General features: G+C 39.0%; 2 protein-coding genes and 2 non-coding genes across 5 annotated transcripts; 3 read left to right on the top strand and 1 right to left on the bottom strand.

Moving 5' to 3' along the window:
* The first annotated feature begins 4147 nt into the window (after positions 1-4147).
* LOC104456488 lies at positions 4148-5497 on the top strand. Its single transcript, XR_001979972.2, has 2 exons — positions 4148-4510; positions 5235-5497. It is a non-coding gene; the product is annotated as an uncharacterized LOC104456488 (transcript).
* Positions 5498-6496: 999 nt separating this feature from the next.
* On the bottom strand, positions 6497-8152 carry LOC104456487 (uncharacterized protein At5g48480). The gene is made up of 2 exons (XM_010071294.2): positions 7778-8152; positions 6497-7023 (listed from the first exon to the last, which is right to left on the bottom strand). Exons 1-2 carry the CDS (start codon positions 8044-8046, stop codon positions 6807-6809), a joined length of 486 nt encoding a protein of 161 aa, XP_010069596.1. The 5' UTR covers positions 8047-8152; the 3' UTR covers positions 6497-6806.
* Positions 8153-10289: 2137 nt separating this feature from the next.
* On the top strand, positions 10290-10362 carry TRNAK-UUU. The gene has a single exon. It is a non-coding gene; the product is annotated as a tRNA-Lys (tRNA).
* A 603-nt stretch (positions 10363-10965) lies between these two features.
* On the top strand, positions 10966-15782 carry LOC104456486 (protein PEP-RELATED DEVELOPMENT ARRESTED 1, chloroplastic). Of its 2 annotated transcripts, none has more exons than XM_018859903.2 (10): positions 10966-11375; positions 12307-12462; positions 12787-12855; positions 12933-13103; positions 13547-13690; positions 13847-13996; positions 14079-14144; positions 14410-14469; positions 14852-14907; positions 15341-15782. In XM_018859903.2, the coding sequence occupies exons 1-9, from the start codon at positions 10998-11000 to the stop codon at positions 14894-14896; spliced, it is 1239 nt and encodes a 412-aa protein (XP_018715448.2). In that variant the 5' UTR covers positions 10966-10997; the 3' UTR covers positions 14897-14907; positions 15341-15782. The 2 variants fall into 2 exon arrangements, with proteins under 2 accessions (XP_018715448.2, XP_039154938.1); XM_039299004.1 differs by lacking the exon at positions 15341-15782 and adding an exon at positions 15032-15261.
* Positions 15783-26526: the final 10744 nt, after the last annotated feature.

Genomic DNA, 26526 nt, shown 5'->3' with positions numbered 1-26526 from the left:
AAAATGTCCCATGAAAAGCCCATTCATTTTCTTCAAACGAGAAGTCTGTGGCCCTGGCCCGAGCACCGGTAATTTCAAAGACACTGGTCTCGGCTCTAGTCTGCATTTTGTACTTTACCGTTAATCCAAACTACTCGCAAAACAAGCACCAAGAAGTAGTTTTCAACCTGAAATTCCAGCTGGATTTTTTCTTTAAGCCCATGACTACCTTTCAAAGATTCAAATGGACATTTCTATCCTTCTTAGTTCTTGCACATTTATAGAAAAATTTGTTATTTTCTTTGTGCACACTCCCAAAAGTGTGCTTTGTTCTCCAACGAAATATGTAGATATATTTAGGACATTTTGTATACGTCCTTTGATTAGTTATGATTGATTGTGATTAATACTTTACTACTTTATATAGTTATTTCGTAAAACCTATTTATAGGATCATATACTATTTATTGGGTGATGTAGTGACTATTCCATTCTACTTTTCATCTCAATTCTCAACATGCAGATATTTGCTTCCTCGATTATATATTTCCATGTGCTATATCTTAATATTAAATCATGCCTTCATCGAACGATTTAAGCTTTCAAAATAAAATCTCGTAGAATCCCAAAGAGATGATTAGTAGTTTTGACTCATTAAAAAAAGGTGGTTAACGTTGGTAAATCCTGTACACCACTGCCTATTTGACAAGCCGATCACCCCTACCCCGTTGAAACCAGCACGACACCTAAGAAGCTCATGCCGTATTTCACAAATTTACCAAAATTTTCAAGATCAATAATAAACCCAGTAGTGCTTCCGACCCTTCTTTCGGATGCCAGTTTTCTGGAATCTTTTCCAAAAGTTGTTCTTCGGTATTTTAGATGAGAGGAGACGGGTTTTATGGCGGCTCTGAACAGGAAATATTCAGGTAGATAATAAATAGTTACAAACATTTATTTTGAATTTCAAACCAAATTGTATATACAAACCGTGCCGGAATTCAATCAACAACAAGACTTGAAAATACAATCATTTCCACAGCAATACATGTGTACAAATTGTGTCAAAAATTTAATCGATGACAAAGCTTGAGAACATGTAAAGATGTAACGTCAGAATTGAATTGAGGACAAAACATTGAGATAAAGATACATGTTGGAATTTAATCGATGGTGCGAATCAAAAAGTTATAACTAAGGAAAAATAAAGTGCAAGAAAGTAAAGATAATAAAAAAAAAATTACATTTTGATTATTGAGAGGTCCTCTTCCTATTGATAGAACTTGATATTTATAAACCTTATATCATAACCGTATGGGAGTACTTTCTTTGTGGTTGAATTGCAGTTGAACATTTCCAAAAATAATGGTCCCATATTCCCACGTTGTCAACTCTCTTCAAAATAGCATCCTTATCTCCAATGAGTGGTTAATTTCCCATATTGTCAATTCCCTTCAAAATTGCAACCTCGATCTCCATTTTCACCTAACTATTCTTCACGTTCTCCTTAATGGATTTACATGTGCCTGAGCCTTAGATGCAAACTTCTAAATCAATCATTTGCTCCTTAGTTTAACACACTATCGACAATTTTGGTAAAATAATCTGCCATCATTTGTCACTAGTTGACATGTGCTAACAAAATTTCATCCAAGTCATCAACTGTATATAATATCAACCAATCTTCAATCCATTTAATCAGTTTCCTCCACAGATGACCAGACATACCCGGATGGTATATTCTCCACTCTTTTCCTTTTTCTTCGCTAATTTTGATATTGCATATAAAGTTGTCGAGTCCACTTCTTTTTTTTCCGAACGATCATTGCATATCGATAATAATTAAAAATCAAACACTTTTGGGTGTCAACATATGCCCCCTTTTAAAAGAATTGAATGATTTGTTAAATCATTCAATTATTTTAAATTAAGAAACCCAAGAGTTATCATGTGCCTCCTTGTCATTGGCAAATCGGCATAATTGATATCACCAGCCTCATAAGTCCATGAAATGCAGGATTATCATGATTTGCCTACACTTGAATTGAATGACTCAATATTCTTGGCCCGTTCATAACTTCATGGAAGGTATTGATGATAATTGGCTTGATCACATTGACAAGATACTTTATCATGTGGTTTGTCAACTCATTCTTATGCTCCTTGAAGAACCGTCACATGGCAGCCAACATTACAAGGGTTGGCTCTAATTGTCTTCTTTGACATTGGTGCATTATCTTGGGATGTCGATATCTCTAACCTGCTCTTGCTCCGCCACCGATAATGCAGCCGACGATTCAAAGTGTCCCGTCTTGTCATTACCACCAAGTTGTGAATTGTCACCACCACCATCATCAAGATCAAGTTGATTTCCTCTTTTCACCATTGTATCTCCTCAGATCAACCACAATGGTCCCATTGGGCATGCCATTTGTTTCGCAAGAATTTAATCAACGAAAAAAATATCTTTTCCAAATGTTGTTCTTCAATTTTTTGATGACTCTATGGCGACTCCAAACAGGGAATATCTAGGCAGACAAGAAATAGTTGCAAACATTTATTTTGAACTTCGAACCAAATTATACATACAAACTGTGTTGGAATTCAATCAAAATACAACCATTTTCACAGCAATATATGTGCATGAACTGTGTCGGAATTTAATCAACAACAAAACTCGAGAATGTGTAAAGATGTAACATCAGAATTTAATCAACAGCATAACACTCATGATAGAGCGCCAGAATTGAATTGATGACGAAACATCAGGATAAAGATACGCATTAAAATTTAATCAACAATGTGAACCCGAAAGTTATAACTAAGGAAAAATAAAGTGCATGAAAATAAAGATAATAGAAGATTATATTTTGATTGTTGACCTTTTATCATAACTGTATGGGAGTAGTTTCTTTGTGGTTGAATTGAAGTTGGACGCTTCTGAAATAATAGTCTCATATTCCCACGTTGTCAACTCTCTTCAAACTAGTAGTCTTATCACCAAGAAGTTGTTCATTTTCCACGTTGTCGATTTCCTTCAAAATAATAACCTTATCTTCAAAGAGTTGTTAATTTCCCACATTGTCAATTCCTTTCAAAATAGCAATGTCAATATCCATTTTCACCTAACTATTCTCCATGATCTCCTTAATGGATTTATATGTGCTTGAGCCTTAGATGCAAACCTTTGAAAGGATCATCTACTCATTAGTTAACAAACTATGGACAGCTTTGGTGAATAATCTATCATCATTTGCCACTTATTGACATATGCTAATACTTTCATTTAAGTAATCAACTGCCTATAATATCAACCAATCGTCAGTCCATTTAATTGGTTTCTTCCACGAATGACCATACATGACTCCGGATAGTATATTCTCTATTATTTTTCCTTTTCTTCGCTAATTTCGACATTGCATACGAAATTGTCGAGTTCACTTTTGTTGTTTTTGAACAATCGCTGCATATCAATAATAACTAAAAATCAGACATTTTTGAGTGTCAACACGAGTAATAATAGTATGTATCTGCAGATGTAGGTAGTGAGATTCTACCGCTAATTTCAAAGTCTGAAAAGGACGGGTAAGTTTCAAAACGACCAAAGGAAATTGACTATCATCCAATCTAACAACTCATCAATTATTCCTGAGCTTCAAGATTGTCACTACCACATAACACTAGTAGTCCACTAGACCATCGCATGTGCAGCAAATCAACGTGATCAATTTTTCACGAGCAGTGCTCAAGAAATCAGATGAACGGATGAATGAATGAAGGCCTGTAACCATGTTAGGGCAACGGATCTCCATTATCAAAGAACAAACACAAGACATAAAGAAGCCAATAAACCGAGAACCACTTTCTCTATTTCGCAAGCCGACGCTACCAACCTAAAAAGACAAACCGGAATCCGAACTCGTATGACCGGCCTCGTCGAAGCTTCAAGAATTGCCGCTTCACCTCTTCGATGAGTCGCGGTTTTCCCCATAAACAATCCCCACCAGAGCTGTCGGCCATCGAAGTCGTACAGGACGAAGCAAAACTTAGAAACCACTTGCCCCCCCGTGAACCCTGAATGCCTCCAAATTGTCCTTCACGGGTCGTTGTCCTTTTCGTCTGCTGCGCAATGATGCACCCACCTTTTGCTCTCTACATAACCACGGTTGTAGACATGCCAATCACAAGTTCACAAGCGCCCTGCAAAACCACTCCTAAAGGATGGCTGCCTGTAGGTTGATGTTGGTGTTGGTGGCGGTGGCGGTAGTGGCCGTCGCGTTGGCGGGAGGTTCGGAGGCGATAACGCTGTGCAAGATGAGCGATGATCAGCTCACGGCTTGCAAGCCGGCGGTGACGAAGCCGGACCCGGCGGAGCCGACGAAGGAGTGCTGCGAAGGGCTCTCGGGGGCGGACCTGAGCTGCCTCTGCTCGTACAAGAACTCGGCCATATTGCCGGCTCTGGGGATCGATCCCGATCTCGCGATGGGGTTGCCTGCTAAGTGCGGTCTCACTCCTCCCGCCAATTGCTAAGGTATCAACTCTCCTCCTCCCGCTGATGACGGAAGATTTCAGACTCTTTTTCACGATTACATGCAAATAAGAACATGTCATAGCACTTTAGCAATTGCTAATGAGCAAATAAGCATAATATATTACTACCCGTGAGCAGCGCAGTTGGTTGAAATCTCTCGTTCCAGCGTATGGAAGTCGAGGTTTGAAACCTTGCGTTGCTAGCGATTAAAGCAGGGGCCCCTACGGTGAGTTGCTGGACCAGTTTCCACGAGATATAATTGCTGTTGGTTATCTATCGTGGAGGCCCATGAGACCCCAAATCGGCGTAAGCCGACAAGGGCATGCTCCGGTGGACCCTCGGTCACCTCAAAAAAAAAAAAACACATAACATATTAACCCATCTTTCGTACGTGATGCCTCGGATAGGAATTTTTAAAGAAGAGAATTTAATAGGCGAGGCCTTTCGATAGTCATTTGGGCTTTGAAAACGTAAAGCAGTAAGACCCAGACTATAAAGAGTTTTGGGTCTTGTGCTGTCTAGGCCCAGGTATTAAAATCCGGAGCAGACCTCTTTGAATTTTCAGTTTGGAACGCGAGATCCTCGTGCTAGTGTTGGGCAATGCATGAGTTTTTGCTATTCCAGGGCTAAATGCTAATCCGACACTAACTTTCATGGCCTTGATAGGGTTAAATCCTCTAATCCAACACGCAGGGAGGACCATAATCAATTTGCTATTTTGCAGGTTACGCAAGGGAGTCTCGGGGGAGCCTCAATGAGCTATAAATCTCGAGATGGATTGCATAAAGCTCGTGTGGCTCATCATTTTCCGACGCTCTTAGTGGATGCTGCTTCCGCTTTTATCTGTATTCTTATTGTCTGTGTGCTTGCAACTGGGTTGTCCTGTTCGTTAGAAGATTGATATCATTATCATCTTTGCGCTCCCGCACTTCTTATTGAATCGACAGAGTTCGGGTCTCGAGTTAATGGAAAACTTTCTTTAGAATATATATATATATATACATCCTGAGTAACACGCACCGAAGCACAAGTGAATAGATAGCCGAACAGGTTAGAATCGTCGTCCCACCACGCCCCACTGCCGACTCCCCTGTAAATAAATAAATAAATAAATAAGAACGCAGAGTGGTCATCGCCCCACTGCCGACTCCCCCTGCAAATCGCGTGACCGGAAGAGATGGGTCAAAACCGGGGGGAGGGGCAGAGCCTGCCGCGCGAGAGGCGTCACGAGGTTCCCGCCTCTCCTCTCGGAGGCCCATTTCTTGACCCAAATAGAAAAAGCACGACGTCCGATGTCGTTTCGTAACTCCCCCGGTGGGGGCCCCCCCATTCGTCCAATCCCATCCTCAGTACGAAGATTTCATCGAATCTTCGCCACCTTCTAACACGGCGACGCGTGTCGGCTAATACCCCGTATAAGTTTAGCGTCCCGTCCTTTTTGTAAACATTTCTAGCTCAACCATCCGTACCAACCGCGTCTACTTCCCTCGCTTGACACCTTTTTGGCCCGCGAACACTGCCCGAGGCTTCTCGCACAGAGAGAGTTTGGGGTTTTTCTCTATAATTCGCCCAAGCTTCGAATCCCTATTAAATATTTCCACCCCACCCTTACTAAAGAATTGTCCTAGCCGCTTCTTATCACATAAAAGCTTCTGCAAAAATCCAACATCGAGGCACTGGCCATAAAAAACTACATTACTAGTGTCCCCATCTGAGCCTCGCGTTATTATTATCCGTAGAAACGTCTGTATCCGCGTTGCAAAAACCAGGAAGCAGAGTCCACGCCATCAAAGAGTGTCATAAATACCCTCCCTCTCCCTTCGACAATTTATTGCTTCCCCCGCGATGCATGTAACGTATCGACAAGCGTTCCTTTAGATAGTAAAAATAATTTCACAAAGAAGCGTGCTCATCCGGTCAATAGAATGGCAGGTGTGCGTTTTCGAAAGGTCAGAGAAGAGAGAGAGAGAGGAGGAGAGGGACGAATTTCAAAATGAGCAACGGGTAAAATACCATCATGGCCGTATCAACATGTTCATTGCCCTATTCATGACGACACCCAATCCCCCAATTCCCTACCAGGCCAGAGAAAGAAGCTCTTGGTTCTAGAAATTTTTTTAAAAAAGGAGGGTCCCACGCCCCCCAAAGACGAGACGGTTAGAGACGGAAAAGCAACAACCATATAACGGAGACGGCTACGCATAAAACTGAAAAGAATTAAAAAGTCCTGCACGAGTTCCTCCTTCCCAAGCCGTTAAACGACAAAACTTCGCTAATACGACGCCTTGCCTCTTCTTCATTCCGCCTCGGCGCACTTTTTGGCTGGGGAGCAGATGAGCCAGGTGAAGCCGTACGGGTCCTTGACCTTGCCGACGCGACCGCCGCAGCACGCGCCGTCGCCTTCGACCAGCTCGCCTTCCGCCGTGGCTCCGGCGGCCACGGCCTTCGCGACGGCGGCTTCCACGTCCTCGGTCTCCAGGCAGAGCATGCATCCGGTGCCGGCGGTCTTCACACTGCGAGCAAAGATGACGACAATAAAATAATGAATTATCTCGAAGTCCAAAATGTCGAGAAAAAGAAAAAAGAAAGATAAGCGCAGAACACGGAACGGAGATTTTACGGGACCCCATTACCCCAGCGAAGATAAGGCACGCGAAAAGGACCGCTCAGAAAAATATAGATCGAAGACTGAGAATACTAAAGGTCAAGCTAAAAAACAAAGCACATGAAAAGACCCGTCTACGACTACGAGGGGAGGAAACAGCGACTCTCGTTGAGACTAGGTGAACATCTAGCAGCAGATATCGAGCACGAGCGGACGGATCGAGCCATTTCCGTTCCAGATTTACGCGTATATAACACGGCGACGCCACTGAGCACGGCAAGCGGATAACGACATGAGAAAGCCGAAGACGAACGAAACGTCATATCCGCCAGTTTAGCGGAGAACACGTACATACGGCGCAGAGGCTCGAGCATTAGGCCAACATAAGGCGGAGCTAAAGCAAGGTCTACATATTCCGCTATAAAATGACAAGAAGCTCAAGGTCCAAAAGGTTCCCTAATTAACCGAAACGTTCCGACACGGAAGCGACAAGGTAATTAACAAGACAGAACGTAACAGTAAAAACAACCATCCGAAGAAACGTAGCAAAGAAGCCAAAAAGCCTCGTAAACATGGAGGTAGAGCAGGTTCTCGAAGCAGGATCTACGGAAAGAGAAGCACTCAAAGCTATGTCCTCTACGGAGAGAGAGCGCAAGACTTACGGAGCAGCAGACTCGTCCGTACAGTCCGAGACGAGGATGGTGGTGCCGGCGAGCTCGAGCTGAGCGGAGAGGACGAGGGGGAGTTCCTGGTCGGCCTTGCGCTTGGGGTGGAGGGTGCGGCCGAGCTCCTCGGCGCCGAACGCGGACTTGTAGAACTCGATGGCGTCGCCGGCCTTGGGGGCCTCCACCACCAGCTGCGGCTTCACCGCCGTGAACGCGACGACGGCCTTCTCGGCCGCTCCGCCGTTCAGGACCTCAACCTGCGCCATCGGAGAGGAGAGAGAGAGAGAGAGAGAGAGGGCTGGAAAACCCTAGGAGAGAGAAAGCAAAGACTTTAAAGAGAGAGAGAGAGAGAGTGAAACAGACAGACAGAGGGAAATGGATAAATGAAGTTGGTACGAGTATAGCGTCGGTATTTATAGAAGCGCGGGGAAGCCGAACCGTTTGGTGCCTTTCCCAGCGTGAGGGGTAGAGTCGGGAATGAGACGTTCAAATATTCTGGAATGACCTTGGTTTTCTCGCTTAATTACGGAATTGTCCAGCCTTTCTCGGTTGACGCGTGTGCTGTGGGGGGAGGCTCATAAGAAACGTGCTGTCCGCCCGCCCGCGTTAGCGGGATTTTACACAAAATAAACATATCCATTATAATCAGTACAGTACTGATTAGATTACTGATCATGGGTGCTTGAATAATAAATATATCCTTTATTTTTCGAAACGAGCATAAAGAAAATACTGCTAGGAGAAGCTTCTGGGATCTATATTTAGGGCGATCCGCAATTTAACAAAATCGAAGGTACTAAAATTAGATAAGTTGCGGTGCTCCATTTCTTTCTCTACCATGGCATCTATGCATCAGTTTGCTTCGTGGGCATTTGCTTCATCCTTCATCGGGTAAGCTTTTTGAAGTGTCTTGTAATCAACAATAAGTAGTATTAGCCAAAATTTGCATGATTACACTTTCTATAGAACTTCAGTCCGATTTGCCATCGAGAATGCTTATTAGTGGCTTTTTGTGGCGTGACAGGTTCCGAATATGACATGATTTTTCCTCAATCTAGCGCCCCTTTTCTTGATAAGGAATTCTATTACCATCGGGTGGTCAACTAAAATTATCACAATTGCCATCAAAGTCTCTGTAGCATTGGAGATCACATTTAAGTTGCCCAAATTTAGCTACCGTTTAAGAAGATTTCCGTTGGTGAAACGAGAAGCCTTTAATACATTAGCTATTGTGATGTTTTTTTTTTTCCATTAAACATCTACCGTCTATATTGCGCGGATTAGTCAACGCAAATCCATTAATGTCGAGTCTGTGCTAGATATATTTCGATGGAATGCATTTAATCGAGATGCCAAGTAATCAGAGGACTTATTAATTTTCTCGATAATTTTGGTGGATACAAATGCTTTAGAGTGGCTACCATTTTATGTTTCTTTTGGTCAATATGTATGATTGACCTGATAGAATTTTTGTTTTGACCCTAATTATTGACATATTGGGAAATTCTGCCGTGAAGACGGCGTAATACATCACAACGTAAGGTGGAAAAATGTCTAAGAAAAAGGGAGATACAACACGGGCAAGACTTCCTTTTTATTTTTTCCAATTTTTGCTGAAGATAAACTAGGCCCCAACCTTCCGCTAAAGTCTGCTCGGGTGCGTGTATATCCGATTAGTAAGTATTTTTTGGGATAAAGGCATAATTGCTCCCAAACATTTTCAAATTGTTCAATTGATGCTTGGACTTTCTTTATGAACAATTGAGTTGTTAAAGTAAACAGACAGAGTTGACTTTTTGGTTAGAATTAAAACGAAAATGCCCACATGGGTTGACATATTAACACCACGTCAATTATACACTAAATAAACAATGATAATTTACATAATGTTGACCCGATAAAGCATTGTAATTTTTTTACAAAAACCCAAACCCTAAGGGAGAGGAAAAGGGGAAAGAACAAAGATATCACAAGGGGGCGGCGTTGGTTCTGCCCACGGGTCGATGAGAGCCACCAAGCCTTGGCTGCCCTTGTTGGGGGTCATGCAACCTCGACCAGAGCTGAATTTGGCCTAAGGTTGCACGGCTTGAGTCAAATTTCCTTCTCCTTCTTGTTTGTTTTCCAAATTTCCGATATTCTAATGTTCAATATATTCATTTGTCTTTTTAATATTATTCATCTTTTATTTTATATTCTTTTTGAAATATCATTTAAAATACCGCGTTATCATTTAACAGCAATAATCATCGTTATGTGAACGTTTCCATCCAATTTTGATGGAAAATAAAAGTTTCCCAACCGTTGAAAAAGTTGAAAGGCCTCGAATCCCTAAATCCCAAATATTTTTAAACGATGCCTAACCTAGTAAGACTTTGTGCGTCGGATACCCAATCTAATTCTACCATCTATCAAGTCTAGTCGATAGGGACTCGATGCCATAATTATGAGGAGGTGCTTTGACAAATATCTAACAAATTTACCATAAATATATTATGAATTAATGACCAAAGCCGTCTTAGCTCAGCTGGTAGAGCGCATGGCTTTTAACCATGTGGTCGTGGGTTCGATTCCCACAGACGGCGTGTTAGTTTTCTTACTTCAAAATTTTTCCCTTTTTAAGAAAAACTTTTTTACTTAATTTCCCATTTTATTTTATCCTTTTTTAAGAAAATACTTTTCATTACTTAATTTCTTTTCTGCATTTTATTTTATTTTTTATTTTCTAAAAGATACTTTTTCATCACTCGAAAACCTCATTTCAATTTTTTTTCCTTTTTTAAAGAAAATACTTTTAATTACTTAATTTCTAACCTTCATTTTATTTTTTCTTTTCCTTTTATTTTTCATCACTCAAAAACCTCATTTCAAATTTTTCCTTTTTTTAAGAAAATACTTTTCATTTTATTTTATTTTTCTTTTCTTCATTTATCACTTTTTCAATTTTTTTCCTTTTTTAAGAAAATACTTTTCCTTTTCTTCATTTATTTTTCCCTTTTTTTTGGTCAGAATCTTTTCCCCTTTTCTAAGACTATACTTTTTCATCACTCAAGAACCTCATTTCCAATTTTTTTTTTTCCTTTTTTCAAGAAAATACTTATCGTTGCTTAATTTCTTTTCTTCATTTTTTTCTCTTTTCCTTTTATAAGAAAATACATTTTTCATCACTGAAAAACCCAGCCAAACCCCCCCACGCTCCAAATCGAGAGAAGCTCCAGAAATGGCGCTACCGAGCAGCACTCCTCTCCTTCCCGCTTCCCCTCACCCGTCTCCCTCGCCGAAGCCGACCCTTCTCCCTCCTCGCCTCTCCTCGGTTCGCCTGCAACCGCGGCTCTCTCTCTCCCGTCGCCGCCGCTGCCGCCGCTTTCTCGAGCGGCCGGCCGAGAGGAGGAGGAGCGGCCGGCGGCTCTGGTGCTGCTGCTTGTCGTCCGGCAGCTCCTACGAAGTCGGAGGGGCGTACCCGGACGAGGAGCTCGACCCGCAGGACCGGTTGGGGGCGACCCAAGAAGGGAATCAGAAGGTGGACAGCGCCCAGTATGAGGCTCTCCTCAAGGGAGGCGAGCAAGTCACCTCCGTCCTCCAAGAAATGATCACCCTCGTAAGTTCGGTTCCGATTCACGGGCGAGAATTGCGGTGAATTGGCTGGTTGAGGCATTTGGCCGAACGCATAGATGATGTGCTGGTTCCGGTTTGTTCTGTTTGTCTGATTTTGTATTTTTTTTAATAATGCAATTTTGCGCATGGTTCAGTTATTGGAGGCGTCTAGCTTTCGATAATGAAGTTGAAGGGTCCCCGCATCGCCCATTTTTCATTGGCTTCCTTGCGTTTGAATTTGCTGCAGACAGCTTCTTGTAATAGAACAGGAACAAAGTTCGCAAACCAATTAGTGAGTAGATGTTGAGCTAGTGACATCGGTCCTGGTTATATTTCAACGGACATTGCTAACTGGGTTGTGAGAATTCACTTCTATAGTTCATTGGGATGCTTATGCTTATGCAGATTAAGGACCCGATTTCTGGTTGGGGCGTTTGGGGATGGTGGGGAGAGGAGTGAGATAAGAAAGTTTGCTTGAATTTTTATTTGAACCAAAAACATGTTCTTATGTTTGACTTGGAAACTTTGTCAAGCATGTGGTGGCGAGAGCAGCTGTGACAATTCGGGGGCTTGTGGGTCTGTCTGCCAATGCAAATCTTATTGCTCTTTTTCAATTTGTTCTTCCTTTTGCAGATTTTGTTGGTAATATGTATCTTCTCCAACATTTAATATGTCTGTGGTGATACTCTTTTTTCTTCTCATGGTCACTCGTGGACCAAAAGGGCCTGCTGGGAACAGCTGCCCTCAGCGTTCAGGTGTTTGATAAAGTTTCTGTGCTATTCTCGACATATATTGCGCCTTGGAGGTTCATGTACAGTTTCTTGTGCCATATTTCAATCCAATAATTGTGGCTCTTCCGTATTTGAATATTGTCCTTATTAAAGATTAGGGTGCTTTGCTTGAATCTGGTCTCTGATGTCTGCTGGTGGGTGCAGTTGGAAGATATGAAGATGGATGAAGCATCTGAGAAGGTTGCAGTAGAATTGGCTGCACAAGGAGTCATTGGAAAAAGAGTTGATGAGATGGAACCGGGGTTTATGATGGCCTTGGACTACATGATCCAACTTGCCGAAAGGGACCAGGATGATGAGGTACTACTTGAGCATCTGAGCATCAGAATAATACGCATTTAACTGTGTTGAGATACGTCTTCTACTGTTTCCTGAATTGAGTATTTGTGTGCCAAATATTGTTTTAATTGTTAAAGTTGCCTAGTCCTAGTTGTTTGGTAGTCCAATATCTGAGGAGCCTTCTATTTATATCAACACGTAAAGGGGGAATTTATGGTCTCTTACTGGCATTTCTCTCCTTTGAATGATTCTGATGATGGCACAATCTCTTATAGCCTGTAATAGTACTATGGAATCAACTGTCAAGAAGCAAAACACTGACTGATTCTAATTGGCTTTCTTCAGCGTAAGTCTCTGTTAGAGGTGATCAAGGAGACTGTGCTAGCTCATCTAACAAAGAAATGCCCCCCACATGTAAGGACGTTCTTTAACTGGAGAGTATTTGTTGTTCTGCAAATGTCAAAGCCTGATATTTCTGCTTTTGTCTCTAGGTTCAAGTGATTGGCTTGCTTTGTAGAACACCGCAGAAGGATAGCAGGCATGAACTTTTGCGCAGGGTGGCTGCTGGGGGCGGGGCGTTTAAAGGTGAAAATGGCACCAAAGTTCATATTCCAGGAGCAAATCTTAATGAGATTGCAAATCAGGCTGATGATTTGCTGGAGGTAAATAGCAGAAGTAGACAAAGCCTTCTGTACTTTTTTCAATTTTCGCTATTTCTGGGATCTTCCATCTTCTGATGTCTTAATTCATCCATTATTGTTGGTATTGTTCTGTTGTACAATGCCCTGCATACATAATCCTTCCATGGACACTCAAGGTGGCTGGGAAATACTTTTTTCTCTTCTTCTAATTCCGTGAAACGCTTCATTCCAATTAATGCCGGGTCAGTGGTGGATATCATGTTGTCTTGCTGTTAAGGCAGAAGGCACAAAGCCAAGCCTTTCAAACTTTCTTTGGAATTTGTAATTCTCACATCAGATCTGCGTGGAACTTATCGACTTGCTATGTTTTGAGATCATTCTTGTACAACTACTTTACATGAATATGCTTTGCTTATTGTTATCTTGTGCCTATTCATGAATAACTTCTCTGCCAATATTCACAGACAATGGAAACTCGGGATATTGTTCCTGACAGAAAATTACTTGCAAGGCTTGTGTTGATAAGAGAAGAGGCAAGGAATATGATGGGTGGAGGAATACTGGATGAAAGAAATGATCGTGGGTTTAGTACTCTCCCTGAATCAGAGGTCTGTTTATTGATACATTTAGTGGTACTCTAAAGTACATCATGGCCACTTGCTCTGCATACATTATACTTTTGTACTTTTATCATGTAACTGCTCCTGTTTTTCTTCTTGTCCCGCATGGTGGCTCTGGCATGACTCTAGATTTTTTTGTTGCAGGTGAATTTCTTAACCAAGATTGTAGCATTGAAACCAGGAAAAACTGTACAGGAGATGATAAAGAATGTAATGGAAGGAAAAGATGAAGGTGCAGATAATAGCCCGGAAGAAATAAGCGGTGAAAAAGTTTCAGGTGGCATCACCGGAAGGGTGAGGTTCATTCTTTGTATTTTGAAGAGGAACGTTTGGCTACTGACATCCGGCTCTGAAGCATAAATTCTGATATTTCCAGGCAAGTCTTTCTGGACGCAGACCACTTCCTGTACGGCCTGGCATGTTTCTAGAGACTGTCACTAAGGTACTAGTTAATTCTTGAGTACTTGTTCATCATATTATAAAGCAAATTAAATCAAGCTTACTATATAATTCTAGAAAGACTGGTGGGCTAGACAAGCTCGAGAAACATCTCTATATTTACAGATACAATTTTATGAAAATTTCTCAAAAGCTTGAGGGAAGGCACTGAAGACACTAAGCTTGTTGCAGAAGCATCTTCACAAAGCTAGACCATGCTGGATCAATGTCCATTCTGTCACTGACCTGAGCGTTTCCTTTGATTGCAGGTGTTAGGCGGTATATATTCCGGCAATGTGTCTGGCATCACAGCCCAGCACTTAGAATGGGTAATATTTTAGTGTGTTGATATCCTTTTCACTGATCAGAAAGAAAAGAAATCCTCCTCCTCCTCTTCTCTCTACCTCTCTCAATTGTGATGGATTCTCAGAAATTGCTTTTGTAGCTTGATCAACTTAGCGGTCCTTTTTAACTCCTTTATCTTTCTTTCTTGAAAAATTTTGTAAAGCTTGTGTCAGTTGTCTCTCATGTGTTCTCAAAACCCAACCAGTATAGGAAGAGACGATAAATTAACACTGCTAAATGGGGTTGTCAGACTCTTGAGCGGCCATAATTTACTTACGATTCACTTCCTAATTTGGCTTTCGAAATAATTTTTCTCGTCTTTGTGTACTTCCTGCTAATGCCAGTTGCCTCTTTTCTCTCATCTAGGTCCATCAGAAGACACTTCAAGTTCTTCAGGAAATAGCATTTTAGAGAGCCTCAAGGTACGTAGCTGATTCTCTGTTTCAATCATTTTTGTTCGTCTCAATGTAGTCTAAATTGTGTAGAAGTATTAGTAGCGCCTTCGTATGCTGTGCTAATAATTCCTGGCTGGGTGTTGTTTTGTAGCTTTTTTGATCTTTACTCTGGACAACTTGCCCATGAAATGTTGTCCCTAATGGGGCAGAGATACTCAATTACACCTTATCTTTACCTTTTCTGCTAACAAGGACATGAATTGCTGCCTTTAGCTGGGCAGAGTACTGATTACTCAGCGATGTGCTTTCCGTGTCTTGTCATAGTGAGCTTAAGATGCCAGAAATCTCTATCCAATCGCTCATAACATGATTGCACCAGTTCTCATAAAGTATTGTCCATGTGCTAGCATGTTTTTTAGACTTTGCGATCTAGTTTTGATTTATTTCTTATAAATTGCAGCACAATGGTTTAATTAAATGGCCAAATTGGCTCGAGTTTTGGAAGAGCAAATGAACAAATCAACATCAGAGCATTGGGACTGTAGCATCTCAAATCAGAAGAAGCGGTTTAAACTCACAATTTGCTGTGGCGCTCATCTCTTTCCCCCCATGCTTTATATGTTCACGGCCACAGATGTCATCGATTATTGAAGCACACCCTCCATTGCTATAATCAGCCAGTTACCCTTGAGGGGCTTGACCTTCCGATAAAGTTTCTTGCTAGTGCTTTCAAGCCAAGTTTGTTTCCACCATAATGTCAACGGTTTCGCTTAAAACATGATAATCATCTCTTTTCTCTTCTCATGTGCATTCCACTCGAAAATCACATCAAACGAGATCTGTACTGTTAAGATCACTAACCAGTTCCTACTGGGACAAATTCAATCAATTTTTGTTTTCAACCGATGTGGTACAACATGTGGCAAATTTCGGGTTAGGTTTTTCTGTGGGAATATAACTCGAATGATCGCAACGTTCGAGGGTTTCACCGAACCGGTTCGTGGACAGTTGTGTGTGAATTTCTTAGAGTGAAAGGAAGGGAAAAATGTCGGCTGAAATCTGGATTGAAACCAACTTAAGGCAGAGGGCATTTGCTTTGTCTCTTTGGTGTTTGTCAAAAAGATATTCGCAGGTTGTTTCCGGGGATTAGACGGCAAGGTCTGAAATTGACTCCTAAATATATATATTTTTTCCGAGTCATGTTGACTTCTTAATCGCAGGCTGCGCTTTTGAAACGACAATCTCATTATGAAGGCACGTTCCTGAGATTATTTTAAGACCCCGGATATTGACATTGATTCCTTAATTAGAAGCTTCTAATAAATTAATTAGAACTAATACGCCGTTCTATTAACCCCCAGAAAACCATGCCAGTTAAATTAGGAAGCCATCATGGACCATGATTTGATATGTCATGGAAAAGCCGGTCAGAGCTACTTGATGTTAATCAGCTGCAATTATTTACAGTGAAATTTGGTCAAATTATTTATGAAGGATGGCTTACTAGAGATTAAAAAGATTATTTATTTGGCAAAAGTTCACCCTGACATGTCACTTGGGTCATTCTCTTTTTTATTTTTTTTTTTCTCATTTTAATTGGATAGACAAGTGCCACGAAAATAATCACGAGAATATATAGTTATAAGTCTTTCCCTATGTTTGGAAATGACTTATAATCATTACTTGAACATTAAAGAAGCTTCGATGAGAGAACCTGCTCTCACAATCGCTTTTTGTTTAAGACGTAACCTTTGAAAAAATGGGACTCAATTAATCGCAACACTTTTGCTTAAAATGAGATCCTTTTAAATGCAAGCGCTCAGCTCATGAAAAAGAAATCTCAGACCCCTACGAAAATTATTACAAAAGAGAAAAATAGAAAAAAATGAATGGTATTATACAAGTTCTTAAGTACAATTCATGGTTTTTTGTATAAATTTTTAGAGTATACATCAAAATATCAAATTTCAACATGGTATCAAAGTTAGAGATCTCTAGTGAGATGTTCATGAATCTGCACGAAAAACATCGCTTTCACGCCGTAGATAATTAGCCTATTAAAGATTCCGTTCTATACAAGGACGTACTAAAAATCTGTTTATGCCCCCAACTGCTAGGAAGGCCATTGGAGCCCGAGTTCAATCAAGAATATATAAAGCGAGGGACGTCGGCAAGCACGCCTCGAGGCAACGAAAAGTCGGTTCGGGCGTCTCCATTCGACGACACCCGTGGCTGAGTCAGAGGACGAAAAACTGGTGGTGGTCCTAAAGCCAGAGAGAGAGAGAGAGAGAGAGAGAGAGAGGAAATCAATAGAGAAAGAAAGGGAGGGGTCGGGTCGCGACTCCCTCATTTGCTTATAGTTATGTCGACGCTAACCCTTAATTATGAGTTGGTTAGGGAGTCTAATCCCCCGGAGGCTCCCCTTGCACGGCGATTCGCAAGCAAACCCAGGCCCACCACCACGTTCCTCTGCTTTTTCCTCCATTGAAGGGAAAGACCCTTTTCGGAAAAAACAAATGGAGCACCTTGCATTGAGTGAGGGGGGCTCTCTCTTCTCTTTGCCCATCCATCATGTTCTTTTTCGAGAGTTCTTACCTAATCGAATTGGACTTTTGGGGAAAAGGGTCATGTCCCCTCTCCATCTCTTGTTGAGTAAGTAAACGAGGGATATAGTGTAATTTCCGATAGGGGCGTGTAACCAAACCGGTTCCATCTAGGAATCGGACTAGACCACTTGAAAGATAGGTTTGGCAACCGGTTTCATTAAAATTGGGAAGATATTCCAAGTAAATCCCCACCTAAGGCCCGGACCGGATCATCCTGTTTTGAAATTGGTTTTGGAATCGATTTTATAAGTTAAAAAGTTCAAACCCTAAATTTTTTTCCCATTAGTTCTAACATCAGCACATTTTTGTTCTTTGTTCTTCCTCGAAATTCTTTGCCAGCCTTTTCTTTTCCCCCGAATTTTTACGGATAAATAAGAAATAGAGTTATATAATTTATGTTTTATATTATGTGTTTGAATTTTTTATCGCTTATAATTTTATCTTATGGATTTTTATTTTTGGCAGATATAAATTTTTGTTGTTTATCTTTTACTTTGAATTGTTTTGTTATTCATAGCCTTATATGATTTTGCTGTAAAAGATGAACCAAAACAAGGAACGAAAAAAGAAAATAGGTTCTCGGCTAGACCTCAGAACTAGACTGGAAAAACATGGTAGATTCTAGAATTGGTTTAAAGCGAACACGGTTGGTTCTAGGGTCCAAAAACTAGGAATTGATTGTAATAGGGTAGGGTCTAAGTTCTAGCTTTGGAACCTATTCACTTTAAAACTAAACACCCCTAATTTTCGATGCATTGACTGTTCTCATGATATGTACAATTAATGTTTTGTGTCTCACCTCTCGCCTTTGGCCGGTGAGGGTCAACCGGAAAAGTTTGCTAGCCCTCTATCCAAAGAGAAAAGGTAAAGAAAAAAAATAAAAAAATAATGATCTTATTAAAAAATGTCCACTGCTAGCATTTATGTTAGCTATTTCCATTCAAAATTGGTTAGATGAACTTATTTGACAAAATATAAAAATGTTTAGTATTTATGACTAAATTGGTATAAATGTAATGGGTTTAGGATTTTTTTTTAACAATGTTCTCTTGATAACAAGTATGTTTGATGTATGATACACTCAGGTTGCGTGGTCATGACGGTAGATATGGACAAGGATCCTTAAAAGTTTCGTTGTCATAGCGAATGCATCTCCATTGCAAAGAAAAGATAAAAAAAAAATATGATGGAAATTGAAGAGTGATGGTCACGCCTCATAAAGGGAAGGAGAGTTCTTGAAAATAGCAAATATTGTGAGCTCGTAATGTAAACTTTCATCAACTCGCCTATACATCTTATTTAATATCTGTATCTTTGGCAGTAATACACGGGTTGGCGATTATATGGTTCGGGATATGAATGGATACATATCGTCATATTCCTTAAAAATAAGTCAAAAAAACTTTGGAATCGATATAATAGAATCTTAAAATGAAATTATCATGATTTCACTTCAATTGTATTCCAAACATGAAAAGCTTACATACAATAATAGAGCTACTTAAGTTGCAAAATTTTATAAATTGTATCTAGGAATTGAATTTTATTCTTGATCCACGCTATCTAATGAGAAGCTACAAGAATATTACATACGTTTATGTGAACATGAATTAAAAACAATCGTACTCTGGGTAAATAATTAAGATTTGTAATGTAAGAATTAAATAAAGGCATAAAACTAATTCAAAATTAAAGTAATTTTAGCCAAGTATAACGGAGTGTTTTATACACGTATAATTTGCTTTTCTGCAATAGAACGAGTGTCTTTCCGAAAGTTCAACAAAAGCGTGGGAGAAGAATTATCTATTGAAATTCATGTGCATATGTGCATTTTACGTAAATATATGAGAATTTTACTAATGGAGATCCATATATAATTAGAAAAATGGATAGAATTACATTGAAATTTTGCACAAAGATTTAAGATCAAGTTGACAAAATTGAAAAGTTTAGAATTGAATTAGCATCCATACAATAGATTTAGGATGATTGTGTAATTTTCCCAATTTAAACCAATACATTTAGAAAACAATTAAGAAAAAAATGTTGCACCATATCTTGATTTGGATAATCAGCATTTGGCATTGAATTGAGACTGATGATACATATAAACTCGACAATTTATTTTGGTAAGACATTAAATAAATAATGACAACCATTAGTGTGAAGCCACAATACCTTACGCACAACAAGTGTCCTTTCATGAAATTTAGTTATTTAAATTAGTCATATACATATATAAAAGTTCGCTCTCTAGCGAATAGGCCATAACAAAGGTCTTCATCACATTGCATCACTCACACACAATTCATTTGTAGATAATATGCTATGTATATTTTGGTAGCCGCATTCGCTGATAATAAGACATTAATTTCTTAGCATTTCCTATGTAAACAATGGCAATTAAATACATTTTAACATATTAACCTCCATCTTCTTTCCGCCAATCCATCATCCTTTCCATCAGAGTACTTTTACAAATTCATAGTTTAGTAGGACGAATTATACTCTAAATCCATTGTTTTCTAAAATTCAAGCATTTTTTATAATTCTTCATATGAAAGACACATGAATAAATAGTTTATACTATTGTTGACACACAAAAATGATAAGCATGGACAATCAATCAATAGCTAGGTCAAAATATTGGTAATTTAGTCAGAAAATCGGTAAGTTGATTAGTCAGCCAACACTTTCAGAAACTCGACAATTTGGTTAATTATATGCTTAGCCAGAAAATCAGTAACTTGGTTAGTTTTACAAAAATGCCACTTTTAGATCTAGTTTCTTTTTCTTTTTTGGCCGATAGATCTAGTTTCCCTGGTGTCACATTTTCCCATCCAAATTGCTGCCAAACCTTTTGGGAATCAATCAACCACAGCCTAGGTATTTAAAAACTTATCAATTCAAGTAAAGCTATCACAATAAGTCAACATCCATTCTTGAAACCTAATTATACTAAAGATGAAAAACTCGAACTAAATTAACCAACATCAATCCATCAAGTCTTAGAGTATTAAGTAGGTCAACCTAACTTAACTCCTAAAATTTTTAGTTACCTTGACTAGAGACTTGAACAATTTAAAACCTTGATCACCTTCAAAGTAGAATAAATAAAAACAAAACTTAAGAACTCTCAATCTTTAAAAACAACAAAACAATTTTGATAAAAAGAAAAAAAAAGTCTATGAATTTACCTTGTAGACACTTGAAAGATGAGATTAAAAGCTTAAATAACACAAGTATGGGAATTTGCTTATGTTTGAAAGATTGGAAGTTGAAATTGAAAAGGAAAGTTGTAGGCTTAAAGCAATTGGACGTCAGGAAAATCTAGTTCAGTACATTTTTGACAATTATCCAAGATGTATTTTGGAGCACATCTGTACCCATCAACAATTACTATAGTAGTATGTTGATCACCATCTTTCTACACAATCAACGCATATATTAATATATATTAATTCAAGTGTATAATAAAATTAGTAAACACACATTTTCAATTTATTTCCTAGAGTTAATTTAATCCTAATGGAATCACTCTTCGGACGATCACGGACGCATAAATTCATCCTTCAAACTTTCCGCACGTCACAAAATTAGTGACTCAATGGAGAGTTCACACGTGCCAACCAAAACTCCAAGCAAAATGTTTATTATCCATATATTCCATATATTTCCAACTAATGAAAAATTCCAAATGTCACAATTAAGTTATTAGATAAGAAAAGTACACACTGATATAAGTATGACTGCCCGTATTTATATATAGAAAAAAATTGTATATGAAATCCCAATGTTAAACTAGACATCATTCTGAGAAAGTTCAATAGAAATCAATTGGGTAAAAAATCACAACATGGTAAAATACAAAAATAAAATAAAAGAAGAAGATGAAAATGATTGTTGCAGGATTTGTGATGCCAAGGAATGCTATTGACACATTGTTAAAACCAGAACTGAGAGAAGTTGCCACTACATACTCAATGCAAATCCTAGGGTTATTCTTATTTAGGGGAAAAAAGAAGAAGGAGGATTGGCTAAGCATTAGATAGCCTCAAATCATGGAGACTGAAAACGAGACCATGCCCACAAATCAACCTTCAATCTCCAAGCTGGAATCAGCTCAAGCTGTCAACATATCAGTAATTTAATCCAGCAATTATTTATATATATAAATGCTTTCATATTCCGATACCATGCGTGCATGCCAACTCGACAGTGGTCCAGGGCACGGGCGGTCGCCATAGCAAATGGGTCGCGGAATCCACGTACTGTTTCGGCCAAACATGGCGAATCTAAATGTTTATCTTCGTGCTCTAGAAAGGCCACGTTGTGAGGCAAGGACAAAGCTTCACGGATCTTCCTAATCTTCTCCTGCATCTGATGTAATTTGCGCTAATCAAGGGGGAATATTGTGTCGATTGTCTGTCTTAACCTCCTAATCTAATCTCGGTCGAATCATCATCTATTTACATACTGTCTTTCTCATCTTTTAAGGATTGTTTGGTTCACATGCCATCTCCATTTCTTTTCCTGTTAAATGATATAATTGAAGAGAAATGCATCGCATAAAAACCATTAGGATTAGGTCCACAAATACAGGAGAGCGATATAGAGAGAAATGAATTACTTGCACGGAAAAAATAAACTAATTCCCTTTGATATATAAAAAGAGAGGATTACGTCCCAGAAATTCATGAAGAAATGACAACGAAAGTGTATGAGTTAATACTATGTGAGCCGGTCTCAAACCATGGGAAACAATGTGCTGCGCTAAACTGCTAAATCATTACCATCATGGTTTGACAAAACCCTACTTTTACTTTCCATATTGAGAAACGTTTCCAAAAGCAACTTTACCATATATATATAGTATATTCCGGCCTATGCAAGTAATCACCCCAATCTCGTTTAGGTGCTATTTCATTTTATTGTCCGCCTAATACGCCTCTCTGATTTTCCTATTATCGTATCATATTTCACTCCCAAAGGGTGACCCTTTTTCTTTTTAGCAATTATCTTGAAGTTAATTAAAATTACATTGATGATGAAAGTAAGCTCCCTCAGTAAAGTGTCCTAAATAATCCAGCAAAGTCAGCATATCTTCTTTTTTCATTTATTTGCTGTTTTTTTTTTTTAGTCTATATTAAGATATAGTTTTTTCATGAAAAAAGAGAGCATATACTATAACATCATTTCACTGATGAGTAGGAGAATAATACTGCCTTGACATGTTAATTATCCCGATGATAATTAGATGAGTGAGCATGAATAGCCATGATGAGCAAAACAAAATATCCACAACTCTAATAAGCCTTGTGATTTGATATAAGCAACCCAAGAGGTGAAACTATGATCAATTAGGTTATTTAGTGATTACATTGGAGAGCAAAAGCTTCTTTCGACCCCTGACTAATCCACAAGTCATCATCATGAATCGACGTAAGTCGCAATGAATACACGATACTCAATATGATCCACGCGTTTGGTATTTAGAAATCGTTCTCATTACTACTCATTTTTTTGGTACAAGAGAGAAGAGACGTCTCACGTCGAAGGGGGCCTGAATCTTTTCCCATTTGAAAATTGCCTAAGAGAATTAGATGCCTAAAGGAGGTGGTTAGCTGGGGTGAAGGGCTTAACAAAAGGTATTGATAGATAAGGCTAATGAATATAAATATTATCAAGTGAGGTTTAGCTTAAAGGTTAAATACCATTATAAGAGAACAAAATGAGTCAAGAGTGGGGGTCCCACAATCCACAAGTGGGGCAATGGAACCATGTGCACTCATATGGTGGTTGGCCCTTTGCAGGCCCACATCTTCCTCCCTCACTTTAACACCCCTAAATGCTAAGCTGAAAATGAAAGAACCAAACCCACATAATCCCATTATTGTAATGTGTTCTTTTTATTGTTTATGCGAGTCTGCGTAAAGTTTAATTTTACAAGACCTGTCTTATCTATAACGTATACATATATGAATTCAAAAGAGAGAATTCCAAATTTAATTCATAATGCTAGAAAGAATAAAATTTTTCAAACATCTAAAACTATCAATAAAAAATTACATTTCTCACATGTAAAAGGAATATTTTTATCTGATCTCATAATTTGATTCCCCAAACCCCATCCTCCTCCTGTCACACCTCCCATTTTCCATCTCTCCCGCTCCCTCCCTCCCTCCCTCCCTCCCTCTCTTCACATGTTTTGTGGTTCCTTCATAAACATCCCCAACCACATCTATCTCTCTCTCTCAAGATACAGTGTGTCAGAATTGTCAGAACTAAATTCTCCTCTTATACTTGAGACTTTTGAGTTCTGAGCAAATTGGCCCCTCTGTGTCAGAAGAACATCCCTCTTTCATTCCCCATCTGTTTTCTGCTTTCTGTTTGTCGTTTGATCCAATTGTCAAAAGGGAAACCCTACAGAAAAAAAAAAAAAAAGCCATAAAAATTCCACATTATACGAACCCAGAAACCCTAATATTTCACCACAAAAACTCTCCTTTCCAGGCCTCAAATGAAGAATCCTCAGAAATCACCCACAAATCCTGGTTCTTTAAGATCTAGGTTCGCTCAAGTCTTTCTTCAATCCTTGCTCAGGATAAGAAAGCACAACCCCACATCGTCCTCGTCATCTTCTCATGGGGAATTCCTAAAACGATGCCGTCGAGTCAAAGTCGCAGCCTACGTTTCCATGGCTAGAGCAGTTGGGACGAGGAGAGCCTGGAGCCGTGCGACCCTCTGGAGGGCCCGGAATGGTGAGTGTCAACGCAATCTTCTTTACGGGAGATGCTCGAAATCTAATTCTAGAGAAAGATCTCTTGGAAAGAGGAAGAGGAAGAAGAAGAAGAAGAAGAAGAGGGATAATGAAGAGCACAGTTTTGGGCATGCAAAGAAGCTCCAAAAGCTCGTGCCTGGGGGCGAAGCTATGGACTTTTGTTGTCTTCTGGACGAGACAGCTCATTACATCAAGTGTCTGATTACTCAGGTAAAGGTGATGAGAAGTATTGCAGATTTTTATTCCCTCTGAGTCTTACTCAAACTGTGGAGAGAAAAATACTGGTAAGTGAGACCAAGATATGAGTTATGCTACATAATGGGTGGGAACTGATGGTAAGTGAAGAAAAGAAGAGGAAAACTTCCAAGGTGCATGTTTACAAAATAGAACCTGGGAAATAAATGAACTGCTATATTGTAATAAATATCTGTTACAAGTGATGACCCATGTTTGTGCAAAAAAAAAAAAAAAAAAAAAAAAACGGGTTTCTAGCAACTGTCTGTATATTTAAATAGTTTTTCAACAATGGTCTGTAATTCTCTGTAAGTGCTTCTGTGTTTTTTTTTATCCCTCTCTCTTTTTTTTCTTTTAACTTTTTGCTGATGGGCTATGGTGGACAATTAATTGCCGTGTCAATTAATTGGAAGATATCCATTTCATATTTTCTTTCGAACTGTACCTTATGGATTGATTTCTATTCAAGTATTGTATAGGAGGAATTACTGGAATCAGTAAGAGCTCATCAAGGTGAGTCTATGAATAAGGTATAATGTTCTGGGGAACAAGAATCTTCAGGTCCTATAATTGAGTGAAAAACGTTTACAAGAACAAATAAGAGATCAAATATACTTCCAATTTGCTAGTAGAGAGAATCTGGTTATAGAGACAGTGGGGTCCAAGCAGTACATGATTGTGTTCCCTATCTCTAGGAGATACACCCTTGCATGTCTCACCAAATTTTCCATGTTTTAGGGTTGTCACCTCTCAAGTCACCTGAATTCCGCTTGCAAAATGATTCCTTCATAACTCACACCCCCAAAAACAAAAATTCCTTTCCCTTAACATTATTGTTCTCGATTACTCTCTGTGTGATATCCTATATTTTTAGGAAAGGATACTATTAGGAGTTCCAAGACTAGTCTACAAAGTTGGAATTTAGAGTGAAGTAATTGACTGTAAGTGGTCTTTTTATGCAAATGGGTCATATTAAAAGTTGGATAATAGTCTGCCACATAACTTATTATATGGAGTTTTTTTTATATACCCACTATTTCTCAAAAAATTGCATGGGTTATAGCATAAAAGAAATTTATTCTTCTTCTTTTTCTTCTTCTTCTTTTTCTGCATCTGAAAATTTGGAAAAATGAGAACTTCTGCTCACTAGACTACAGATCGTAGAAAGCCTCTACAGTGAATCTGCATAAGAGATCTGCACTTCCCCACCATGAGCAGCTCAAGAAGAAATTAAATGTTCATAGAGACTCAAATCCTTACAGGAAGACATACTGCCTTCATAATTATTGTTCCTATAATATTGCCCCAAGATTTAGAATTTTGTCCAATCTCTAAGCATTAGCAAAAGCAATGAACAAAATAATACTTCATCCATACAAAGTAATTTGTAGCTAGTACTCATGGTTCAATGCTATATGCTGGTGAATTTCGCTAACAACAGCATTGAGTCACAAATTTAACCCAATTTTCAGCATAAAAATACATTTAACAATTTGAGTTATTCCCTGGTGTTGATGAAATAAAATTTTCACCGGCCTATTCATGAGTGACATAATTTTTTTGCTTCAAAAGTTGAAGGATAGAGGCGAAAAAGGCCCTTTCAATATTTCTTTTTCCAGGAATTGTACCTTCATGTTGCTCCATCACAGATCAAGTGTGTTCGTTTCTATCCTCTCGAGTCTCAAGCTGGAATGTTATGAAGATAGATTTTCTTCTGTTTTTTGGGCCAAAGAAGATTAGATGTTCTGAAACGCACTAATCCGCATCAAAATCCATTTTCACAATGAACATTCACAGCCAATCTATGTTTTTATTCATTTTCTTTCTTTTCGAGGCCATCTTTTTATAAGGGATTCAGAGCAGGAGAATCAGTTGGTGAATCATGTTTTAAAGCCCTTTCGGGTGCTTGCTTCAAAGCTGCAAAATGATTTTCTTTTTATCCATTTATTTTCGAATGATATTATGAGTCTTTTAATAATCTTAACAAAAAATTTAGTTTTACACTTCAAATTCATTTGTAACCTT

Source organism: Eucalyptus grandis, chromosome 8 (genome assembly GCF_016545825.1).
Source record: "Eucalyptus grandis isolate ANBG69807.140 chromosome 8, ASM1654582v1, whole genome shotgun sequence".
Lineage (NCBI taxonomy): Eukaryota > Viridiplantae > Streptophyta > Magnoliopsida > Myrtales > Myrtaceae > Eucalyptus > Eucalyptus grandis.
Note: the sequence above shows the minus strand (reverse complement) of the source record. Positions and strands in the feature narration are given on the sequence as shown.

Bases quoted from the DNA above. Each gene is read 5' to 3' on its own strand.
- LOC104456487 (XM_010071294.2), bottom strand. From the start codon at position 8,046: ATGGCGCAGGTTGAGGTCCTGAACGGCGGAGCGGCCGAGAAGGCCGTC. The intron at 7,024-7,777 runs GTAAGTCTTGCG...CTTTGCTCGCAG, and splicing joins ACGGACGAGTCTGCTGCTCC to TGTGAAGACCGCCGGCACCG.
- LOC104456486 (XM_018859903.2), top strand. From the start codon at position 10,998: ATGGCGCTACCGAGCAGCACTCCTCTCCTTCCCGCTTCCCCTCACCCG. The intron at 12,463-12,786 runs GTACTACTTGAG...GGCTTTCTTCAG, and splicing joins AAAGGGACCAGGATGATGAG to CGTAAGTCTCTGTTAGAGGT. The intron at 12,856-12,932 runs GTAAGGACGTTC...TTTTGTCTCTAG, and splicing joins CAAAGAAATGCCCCCCACAT to GTTCAAGTGATTGGCTTGCT.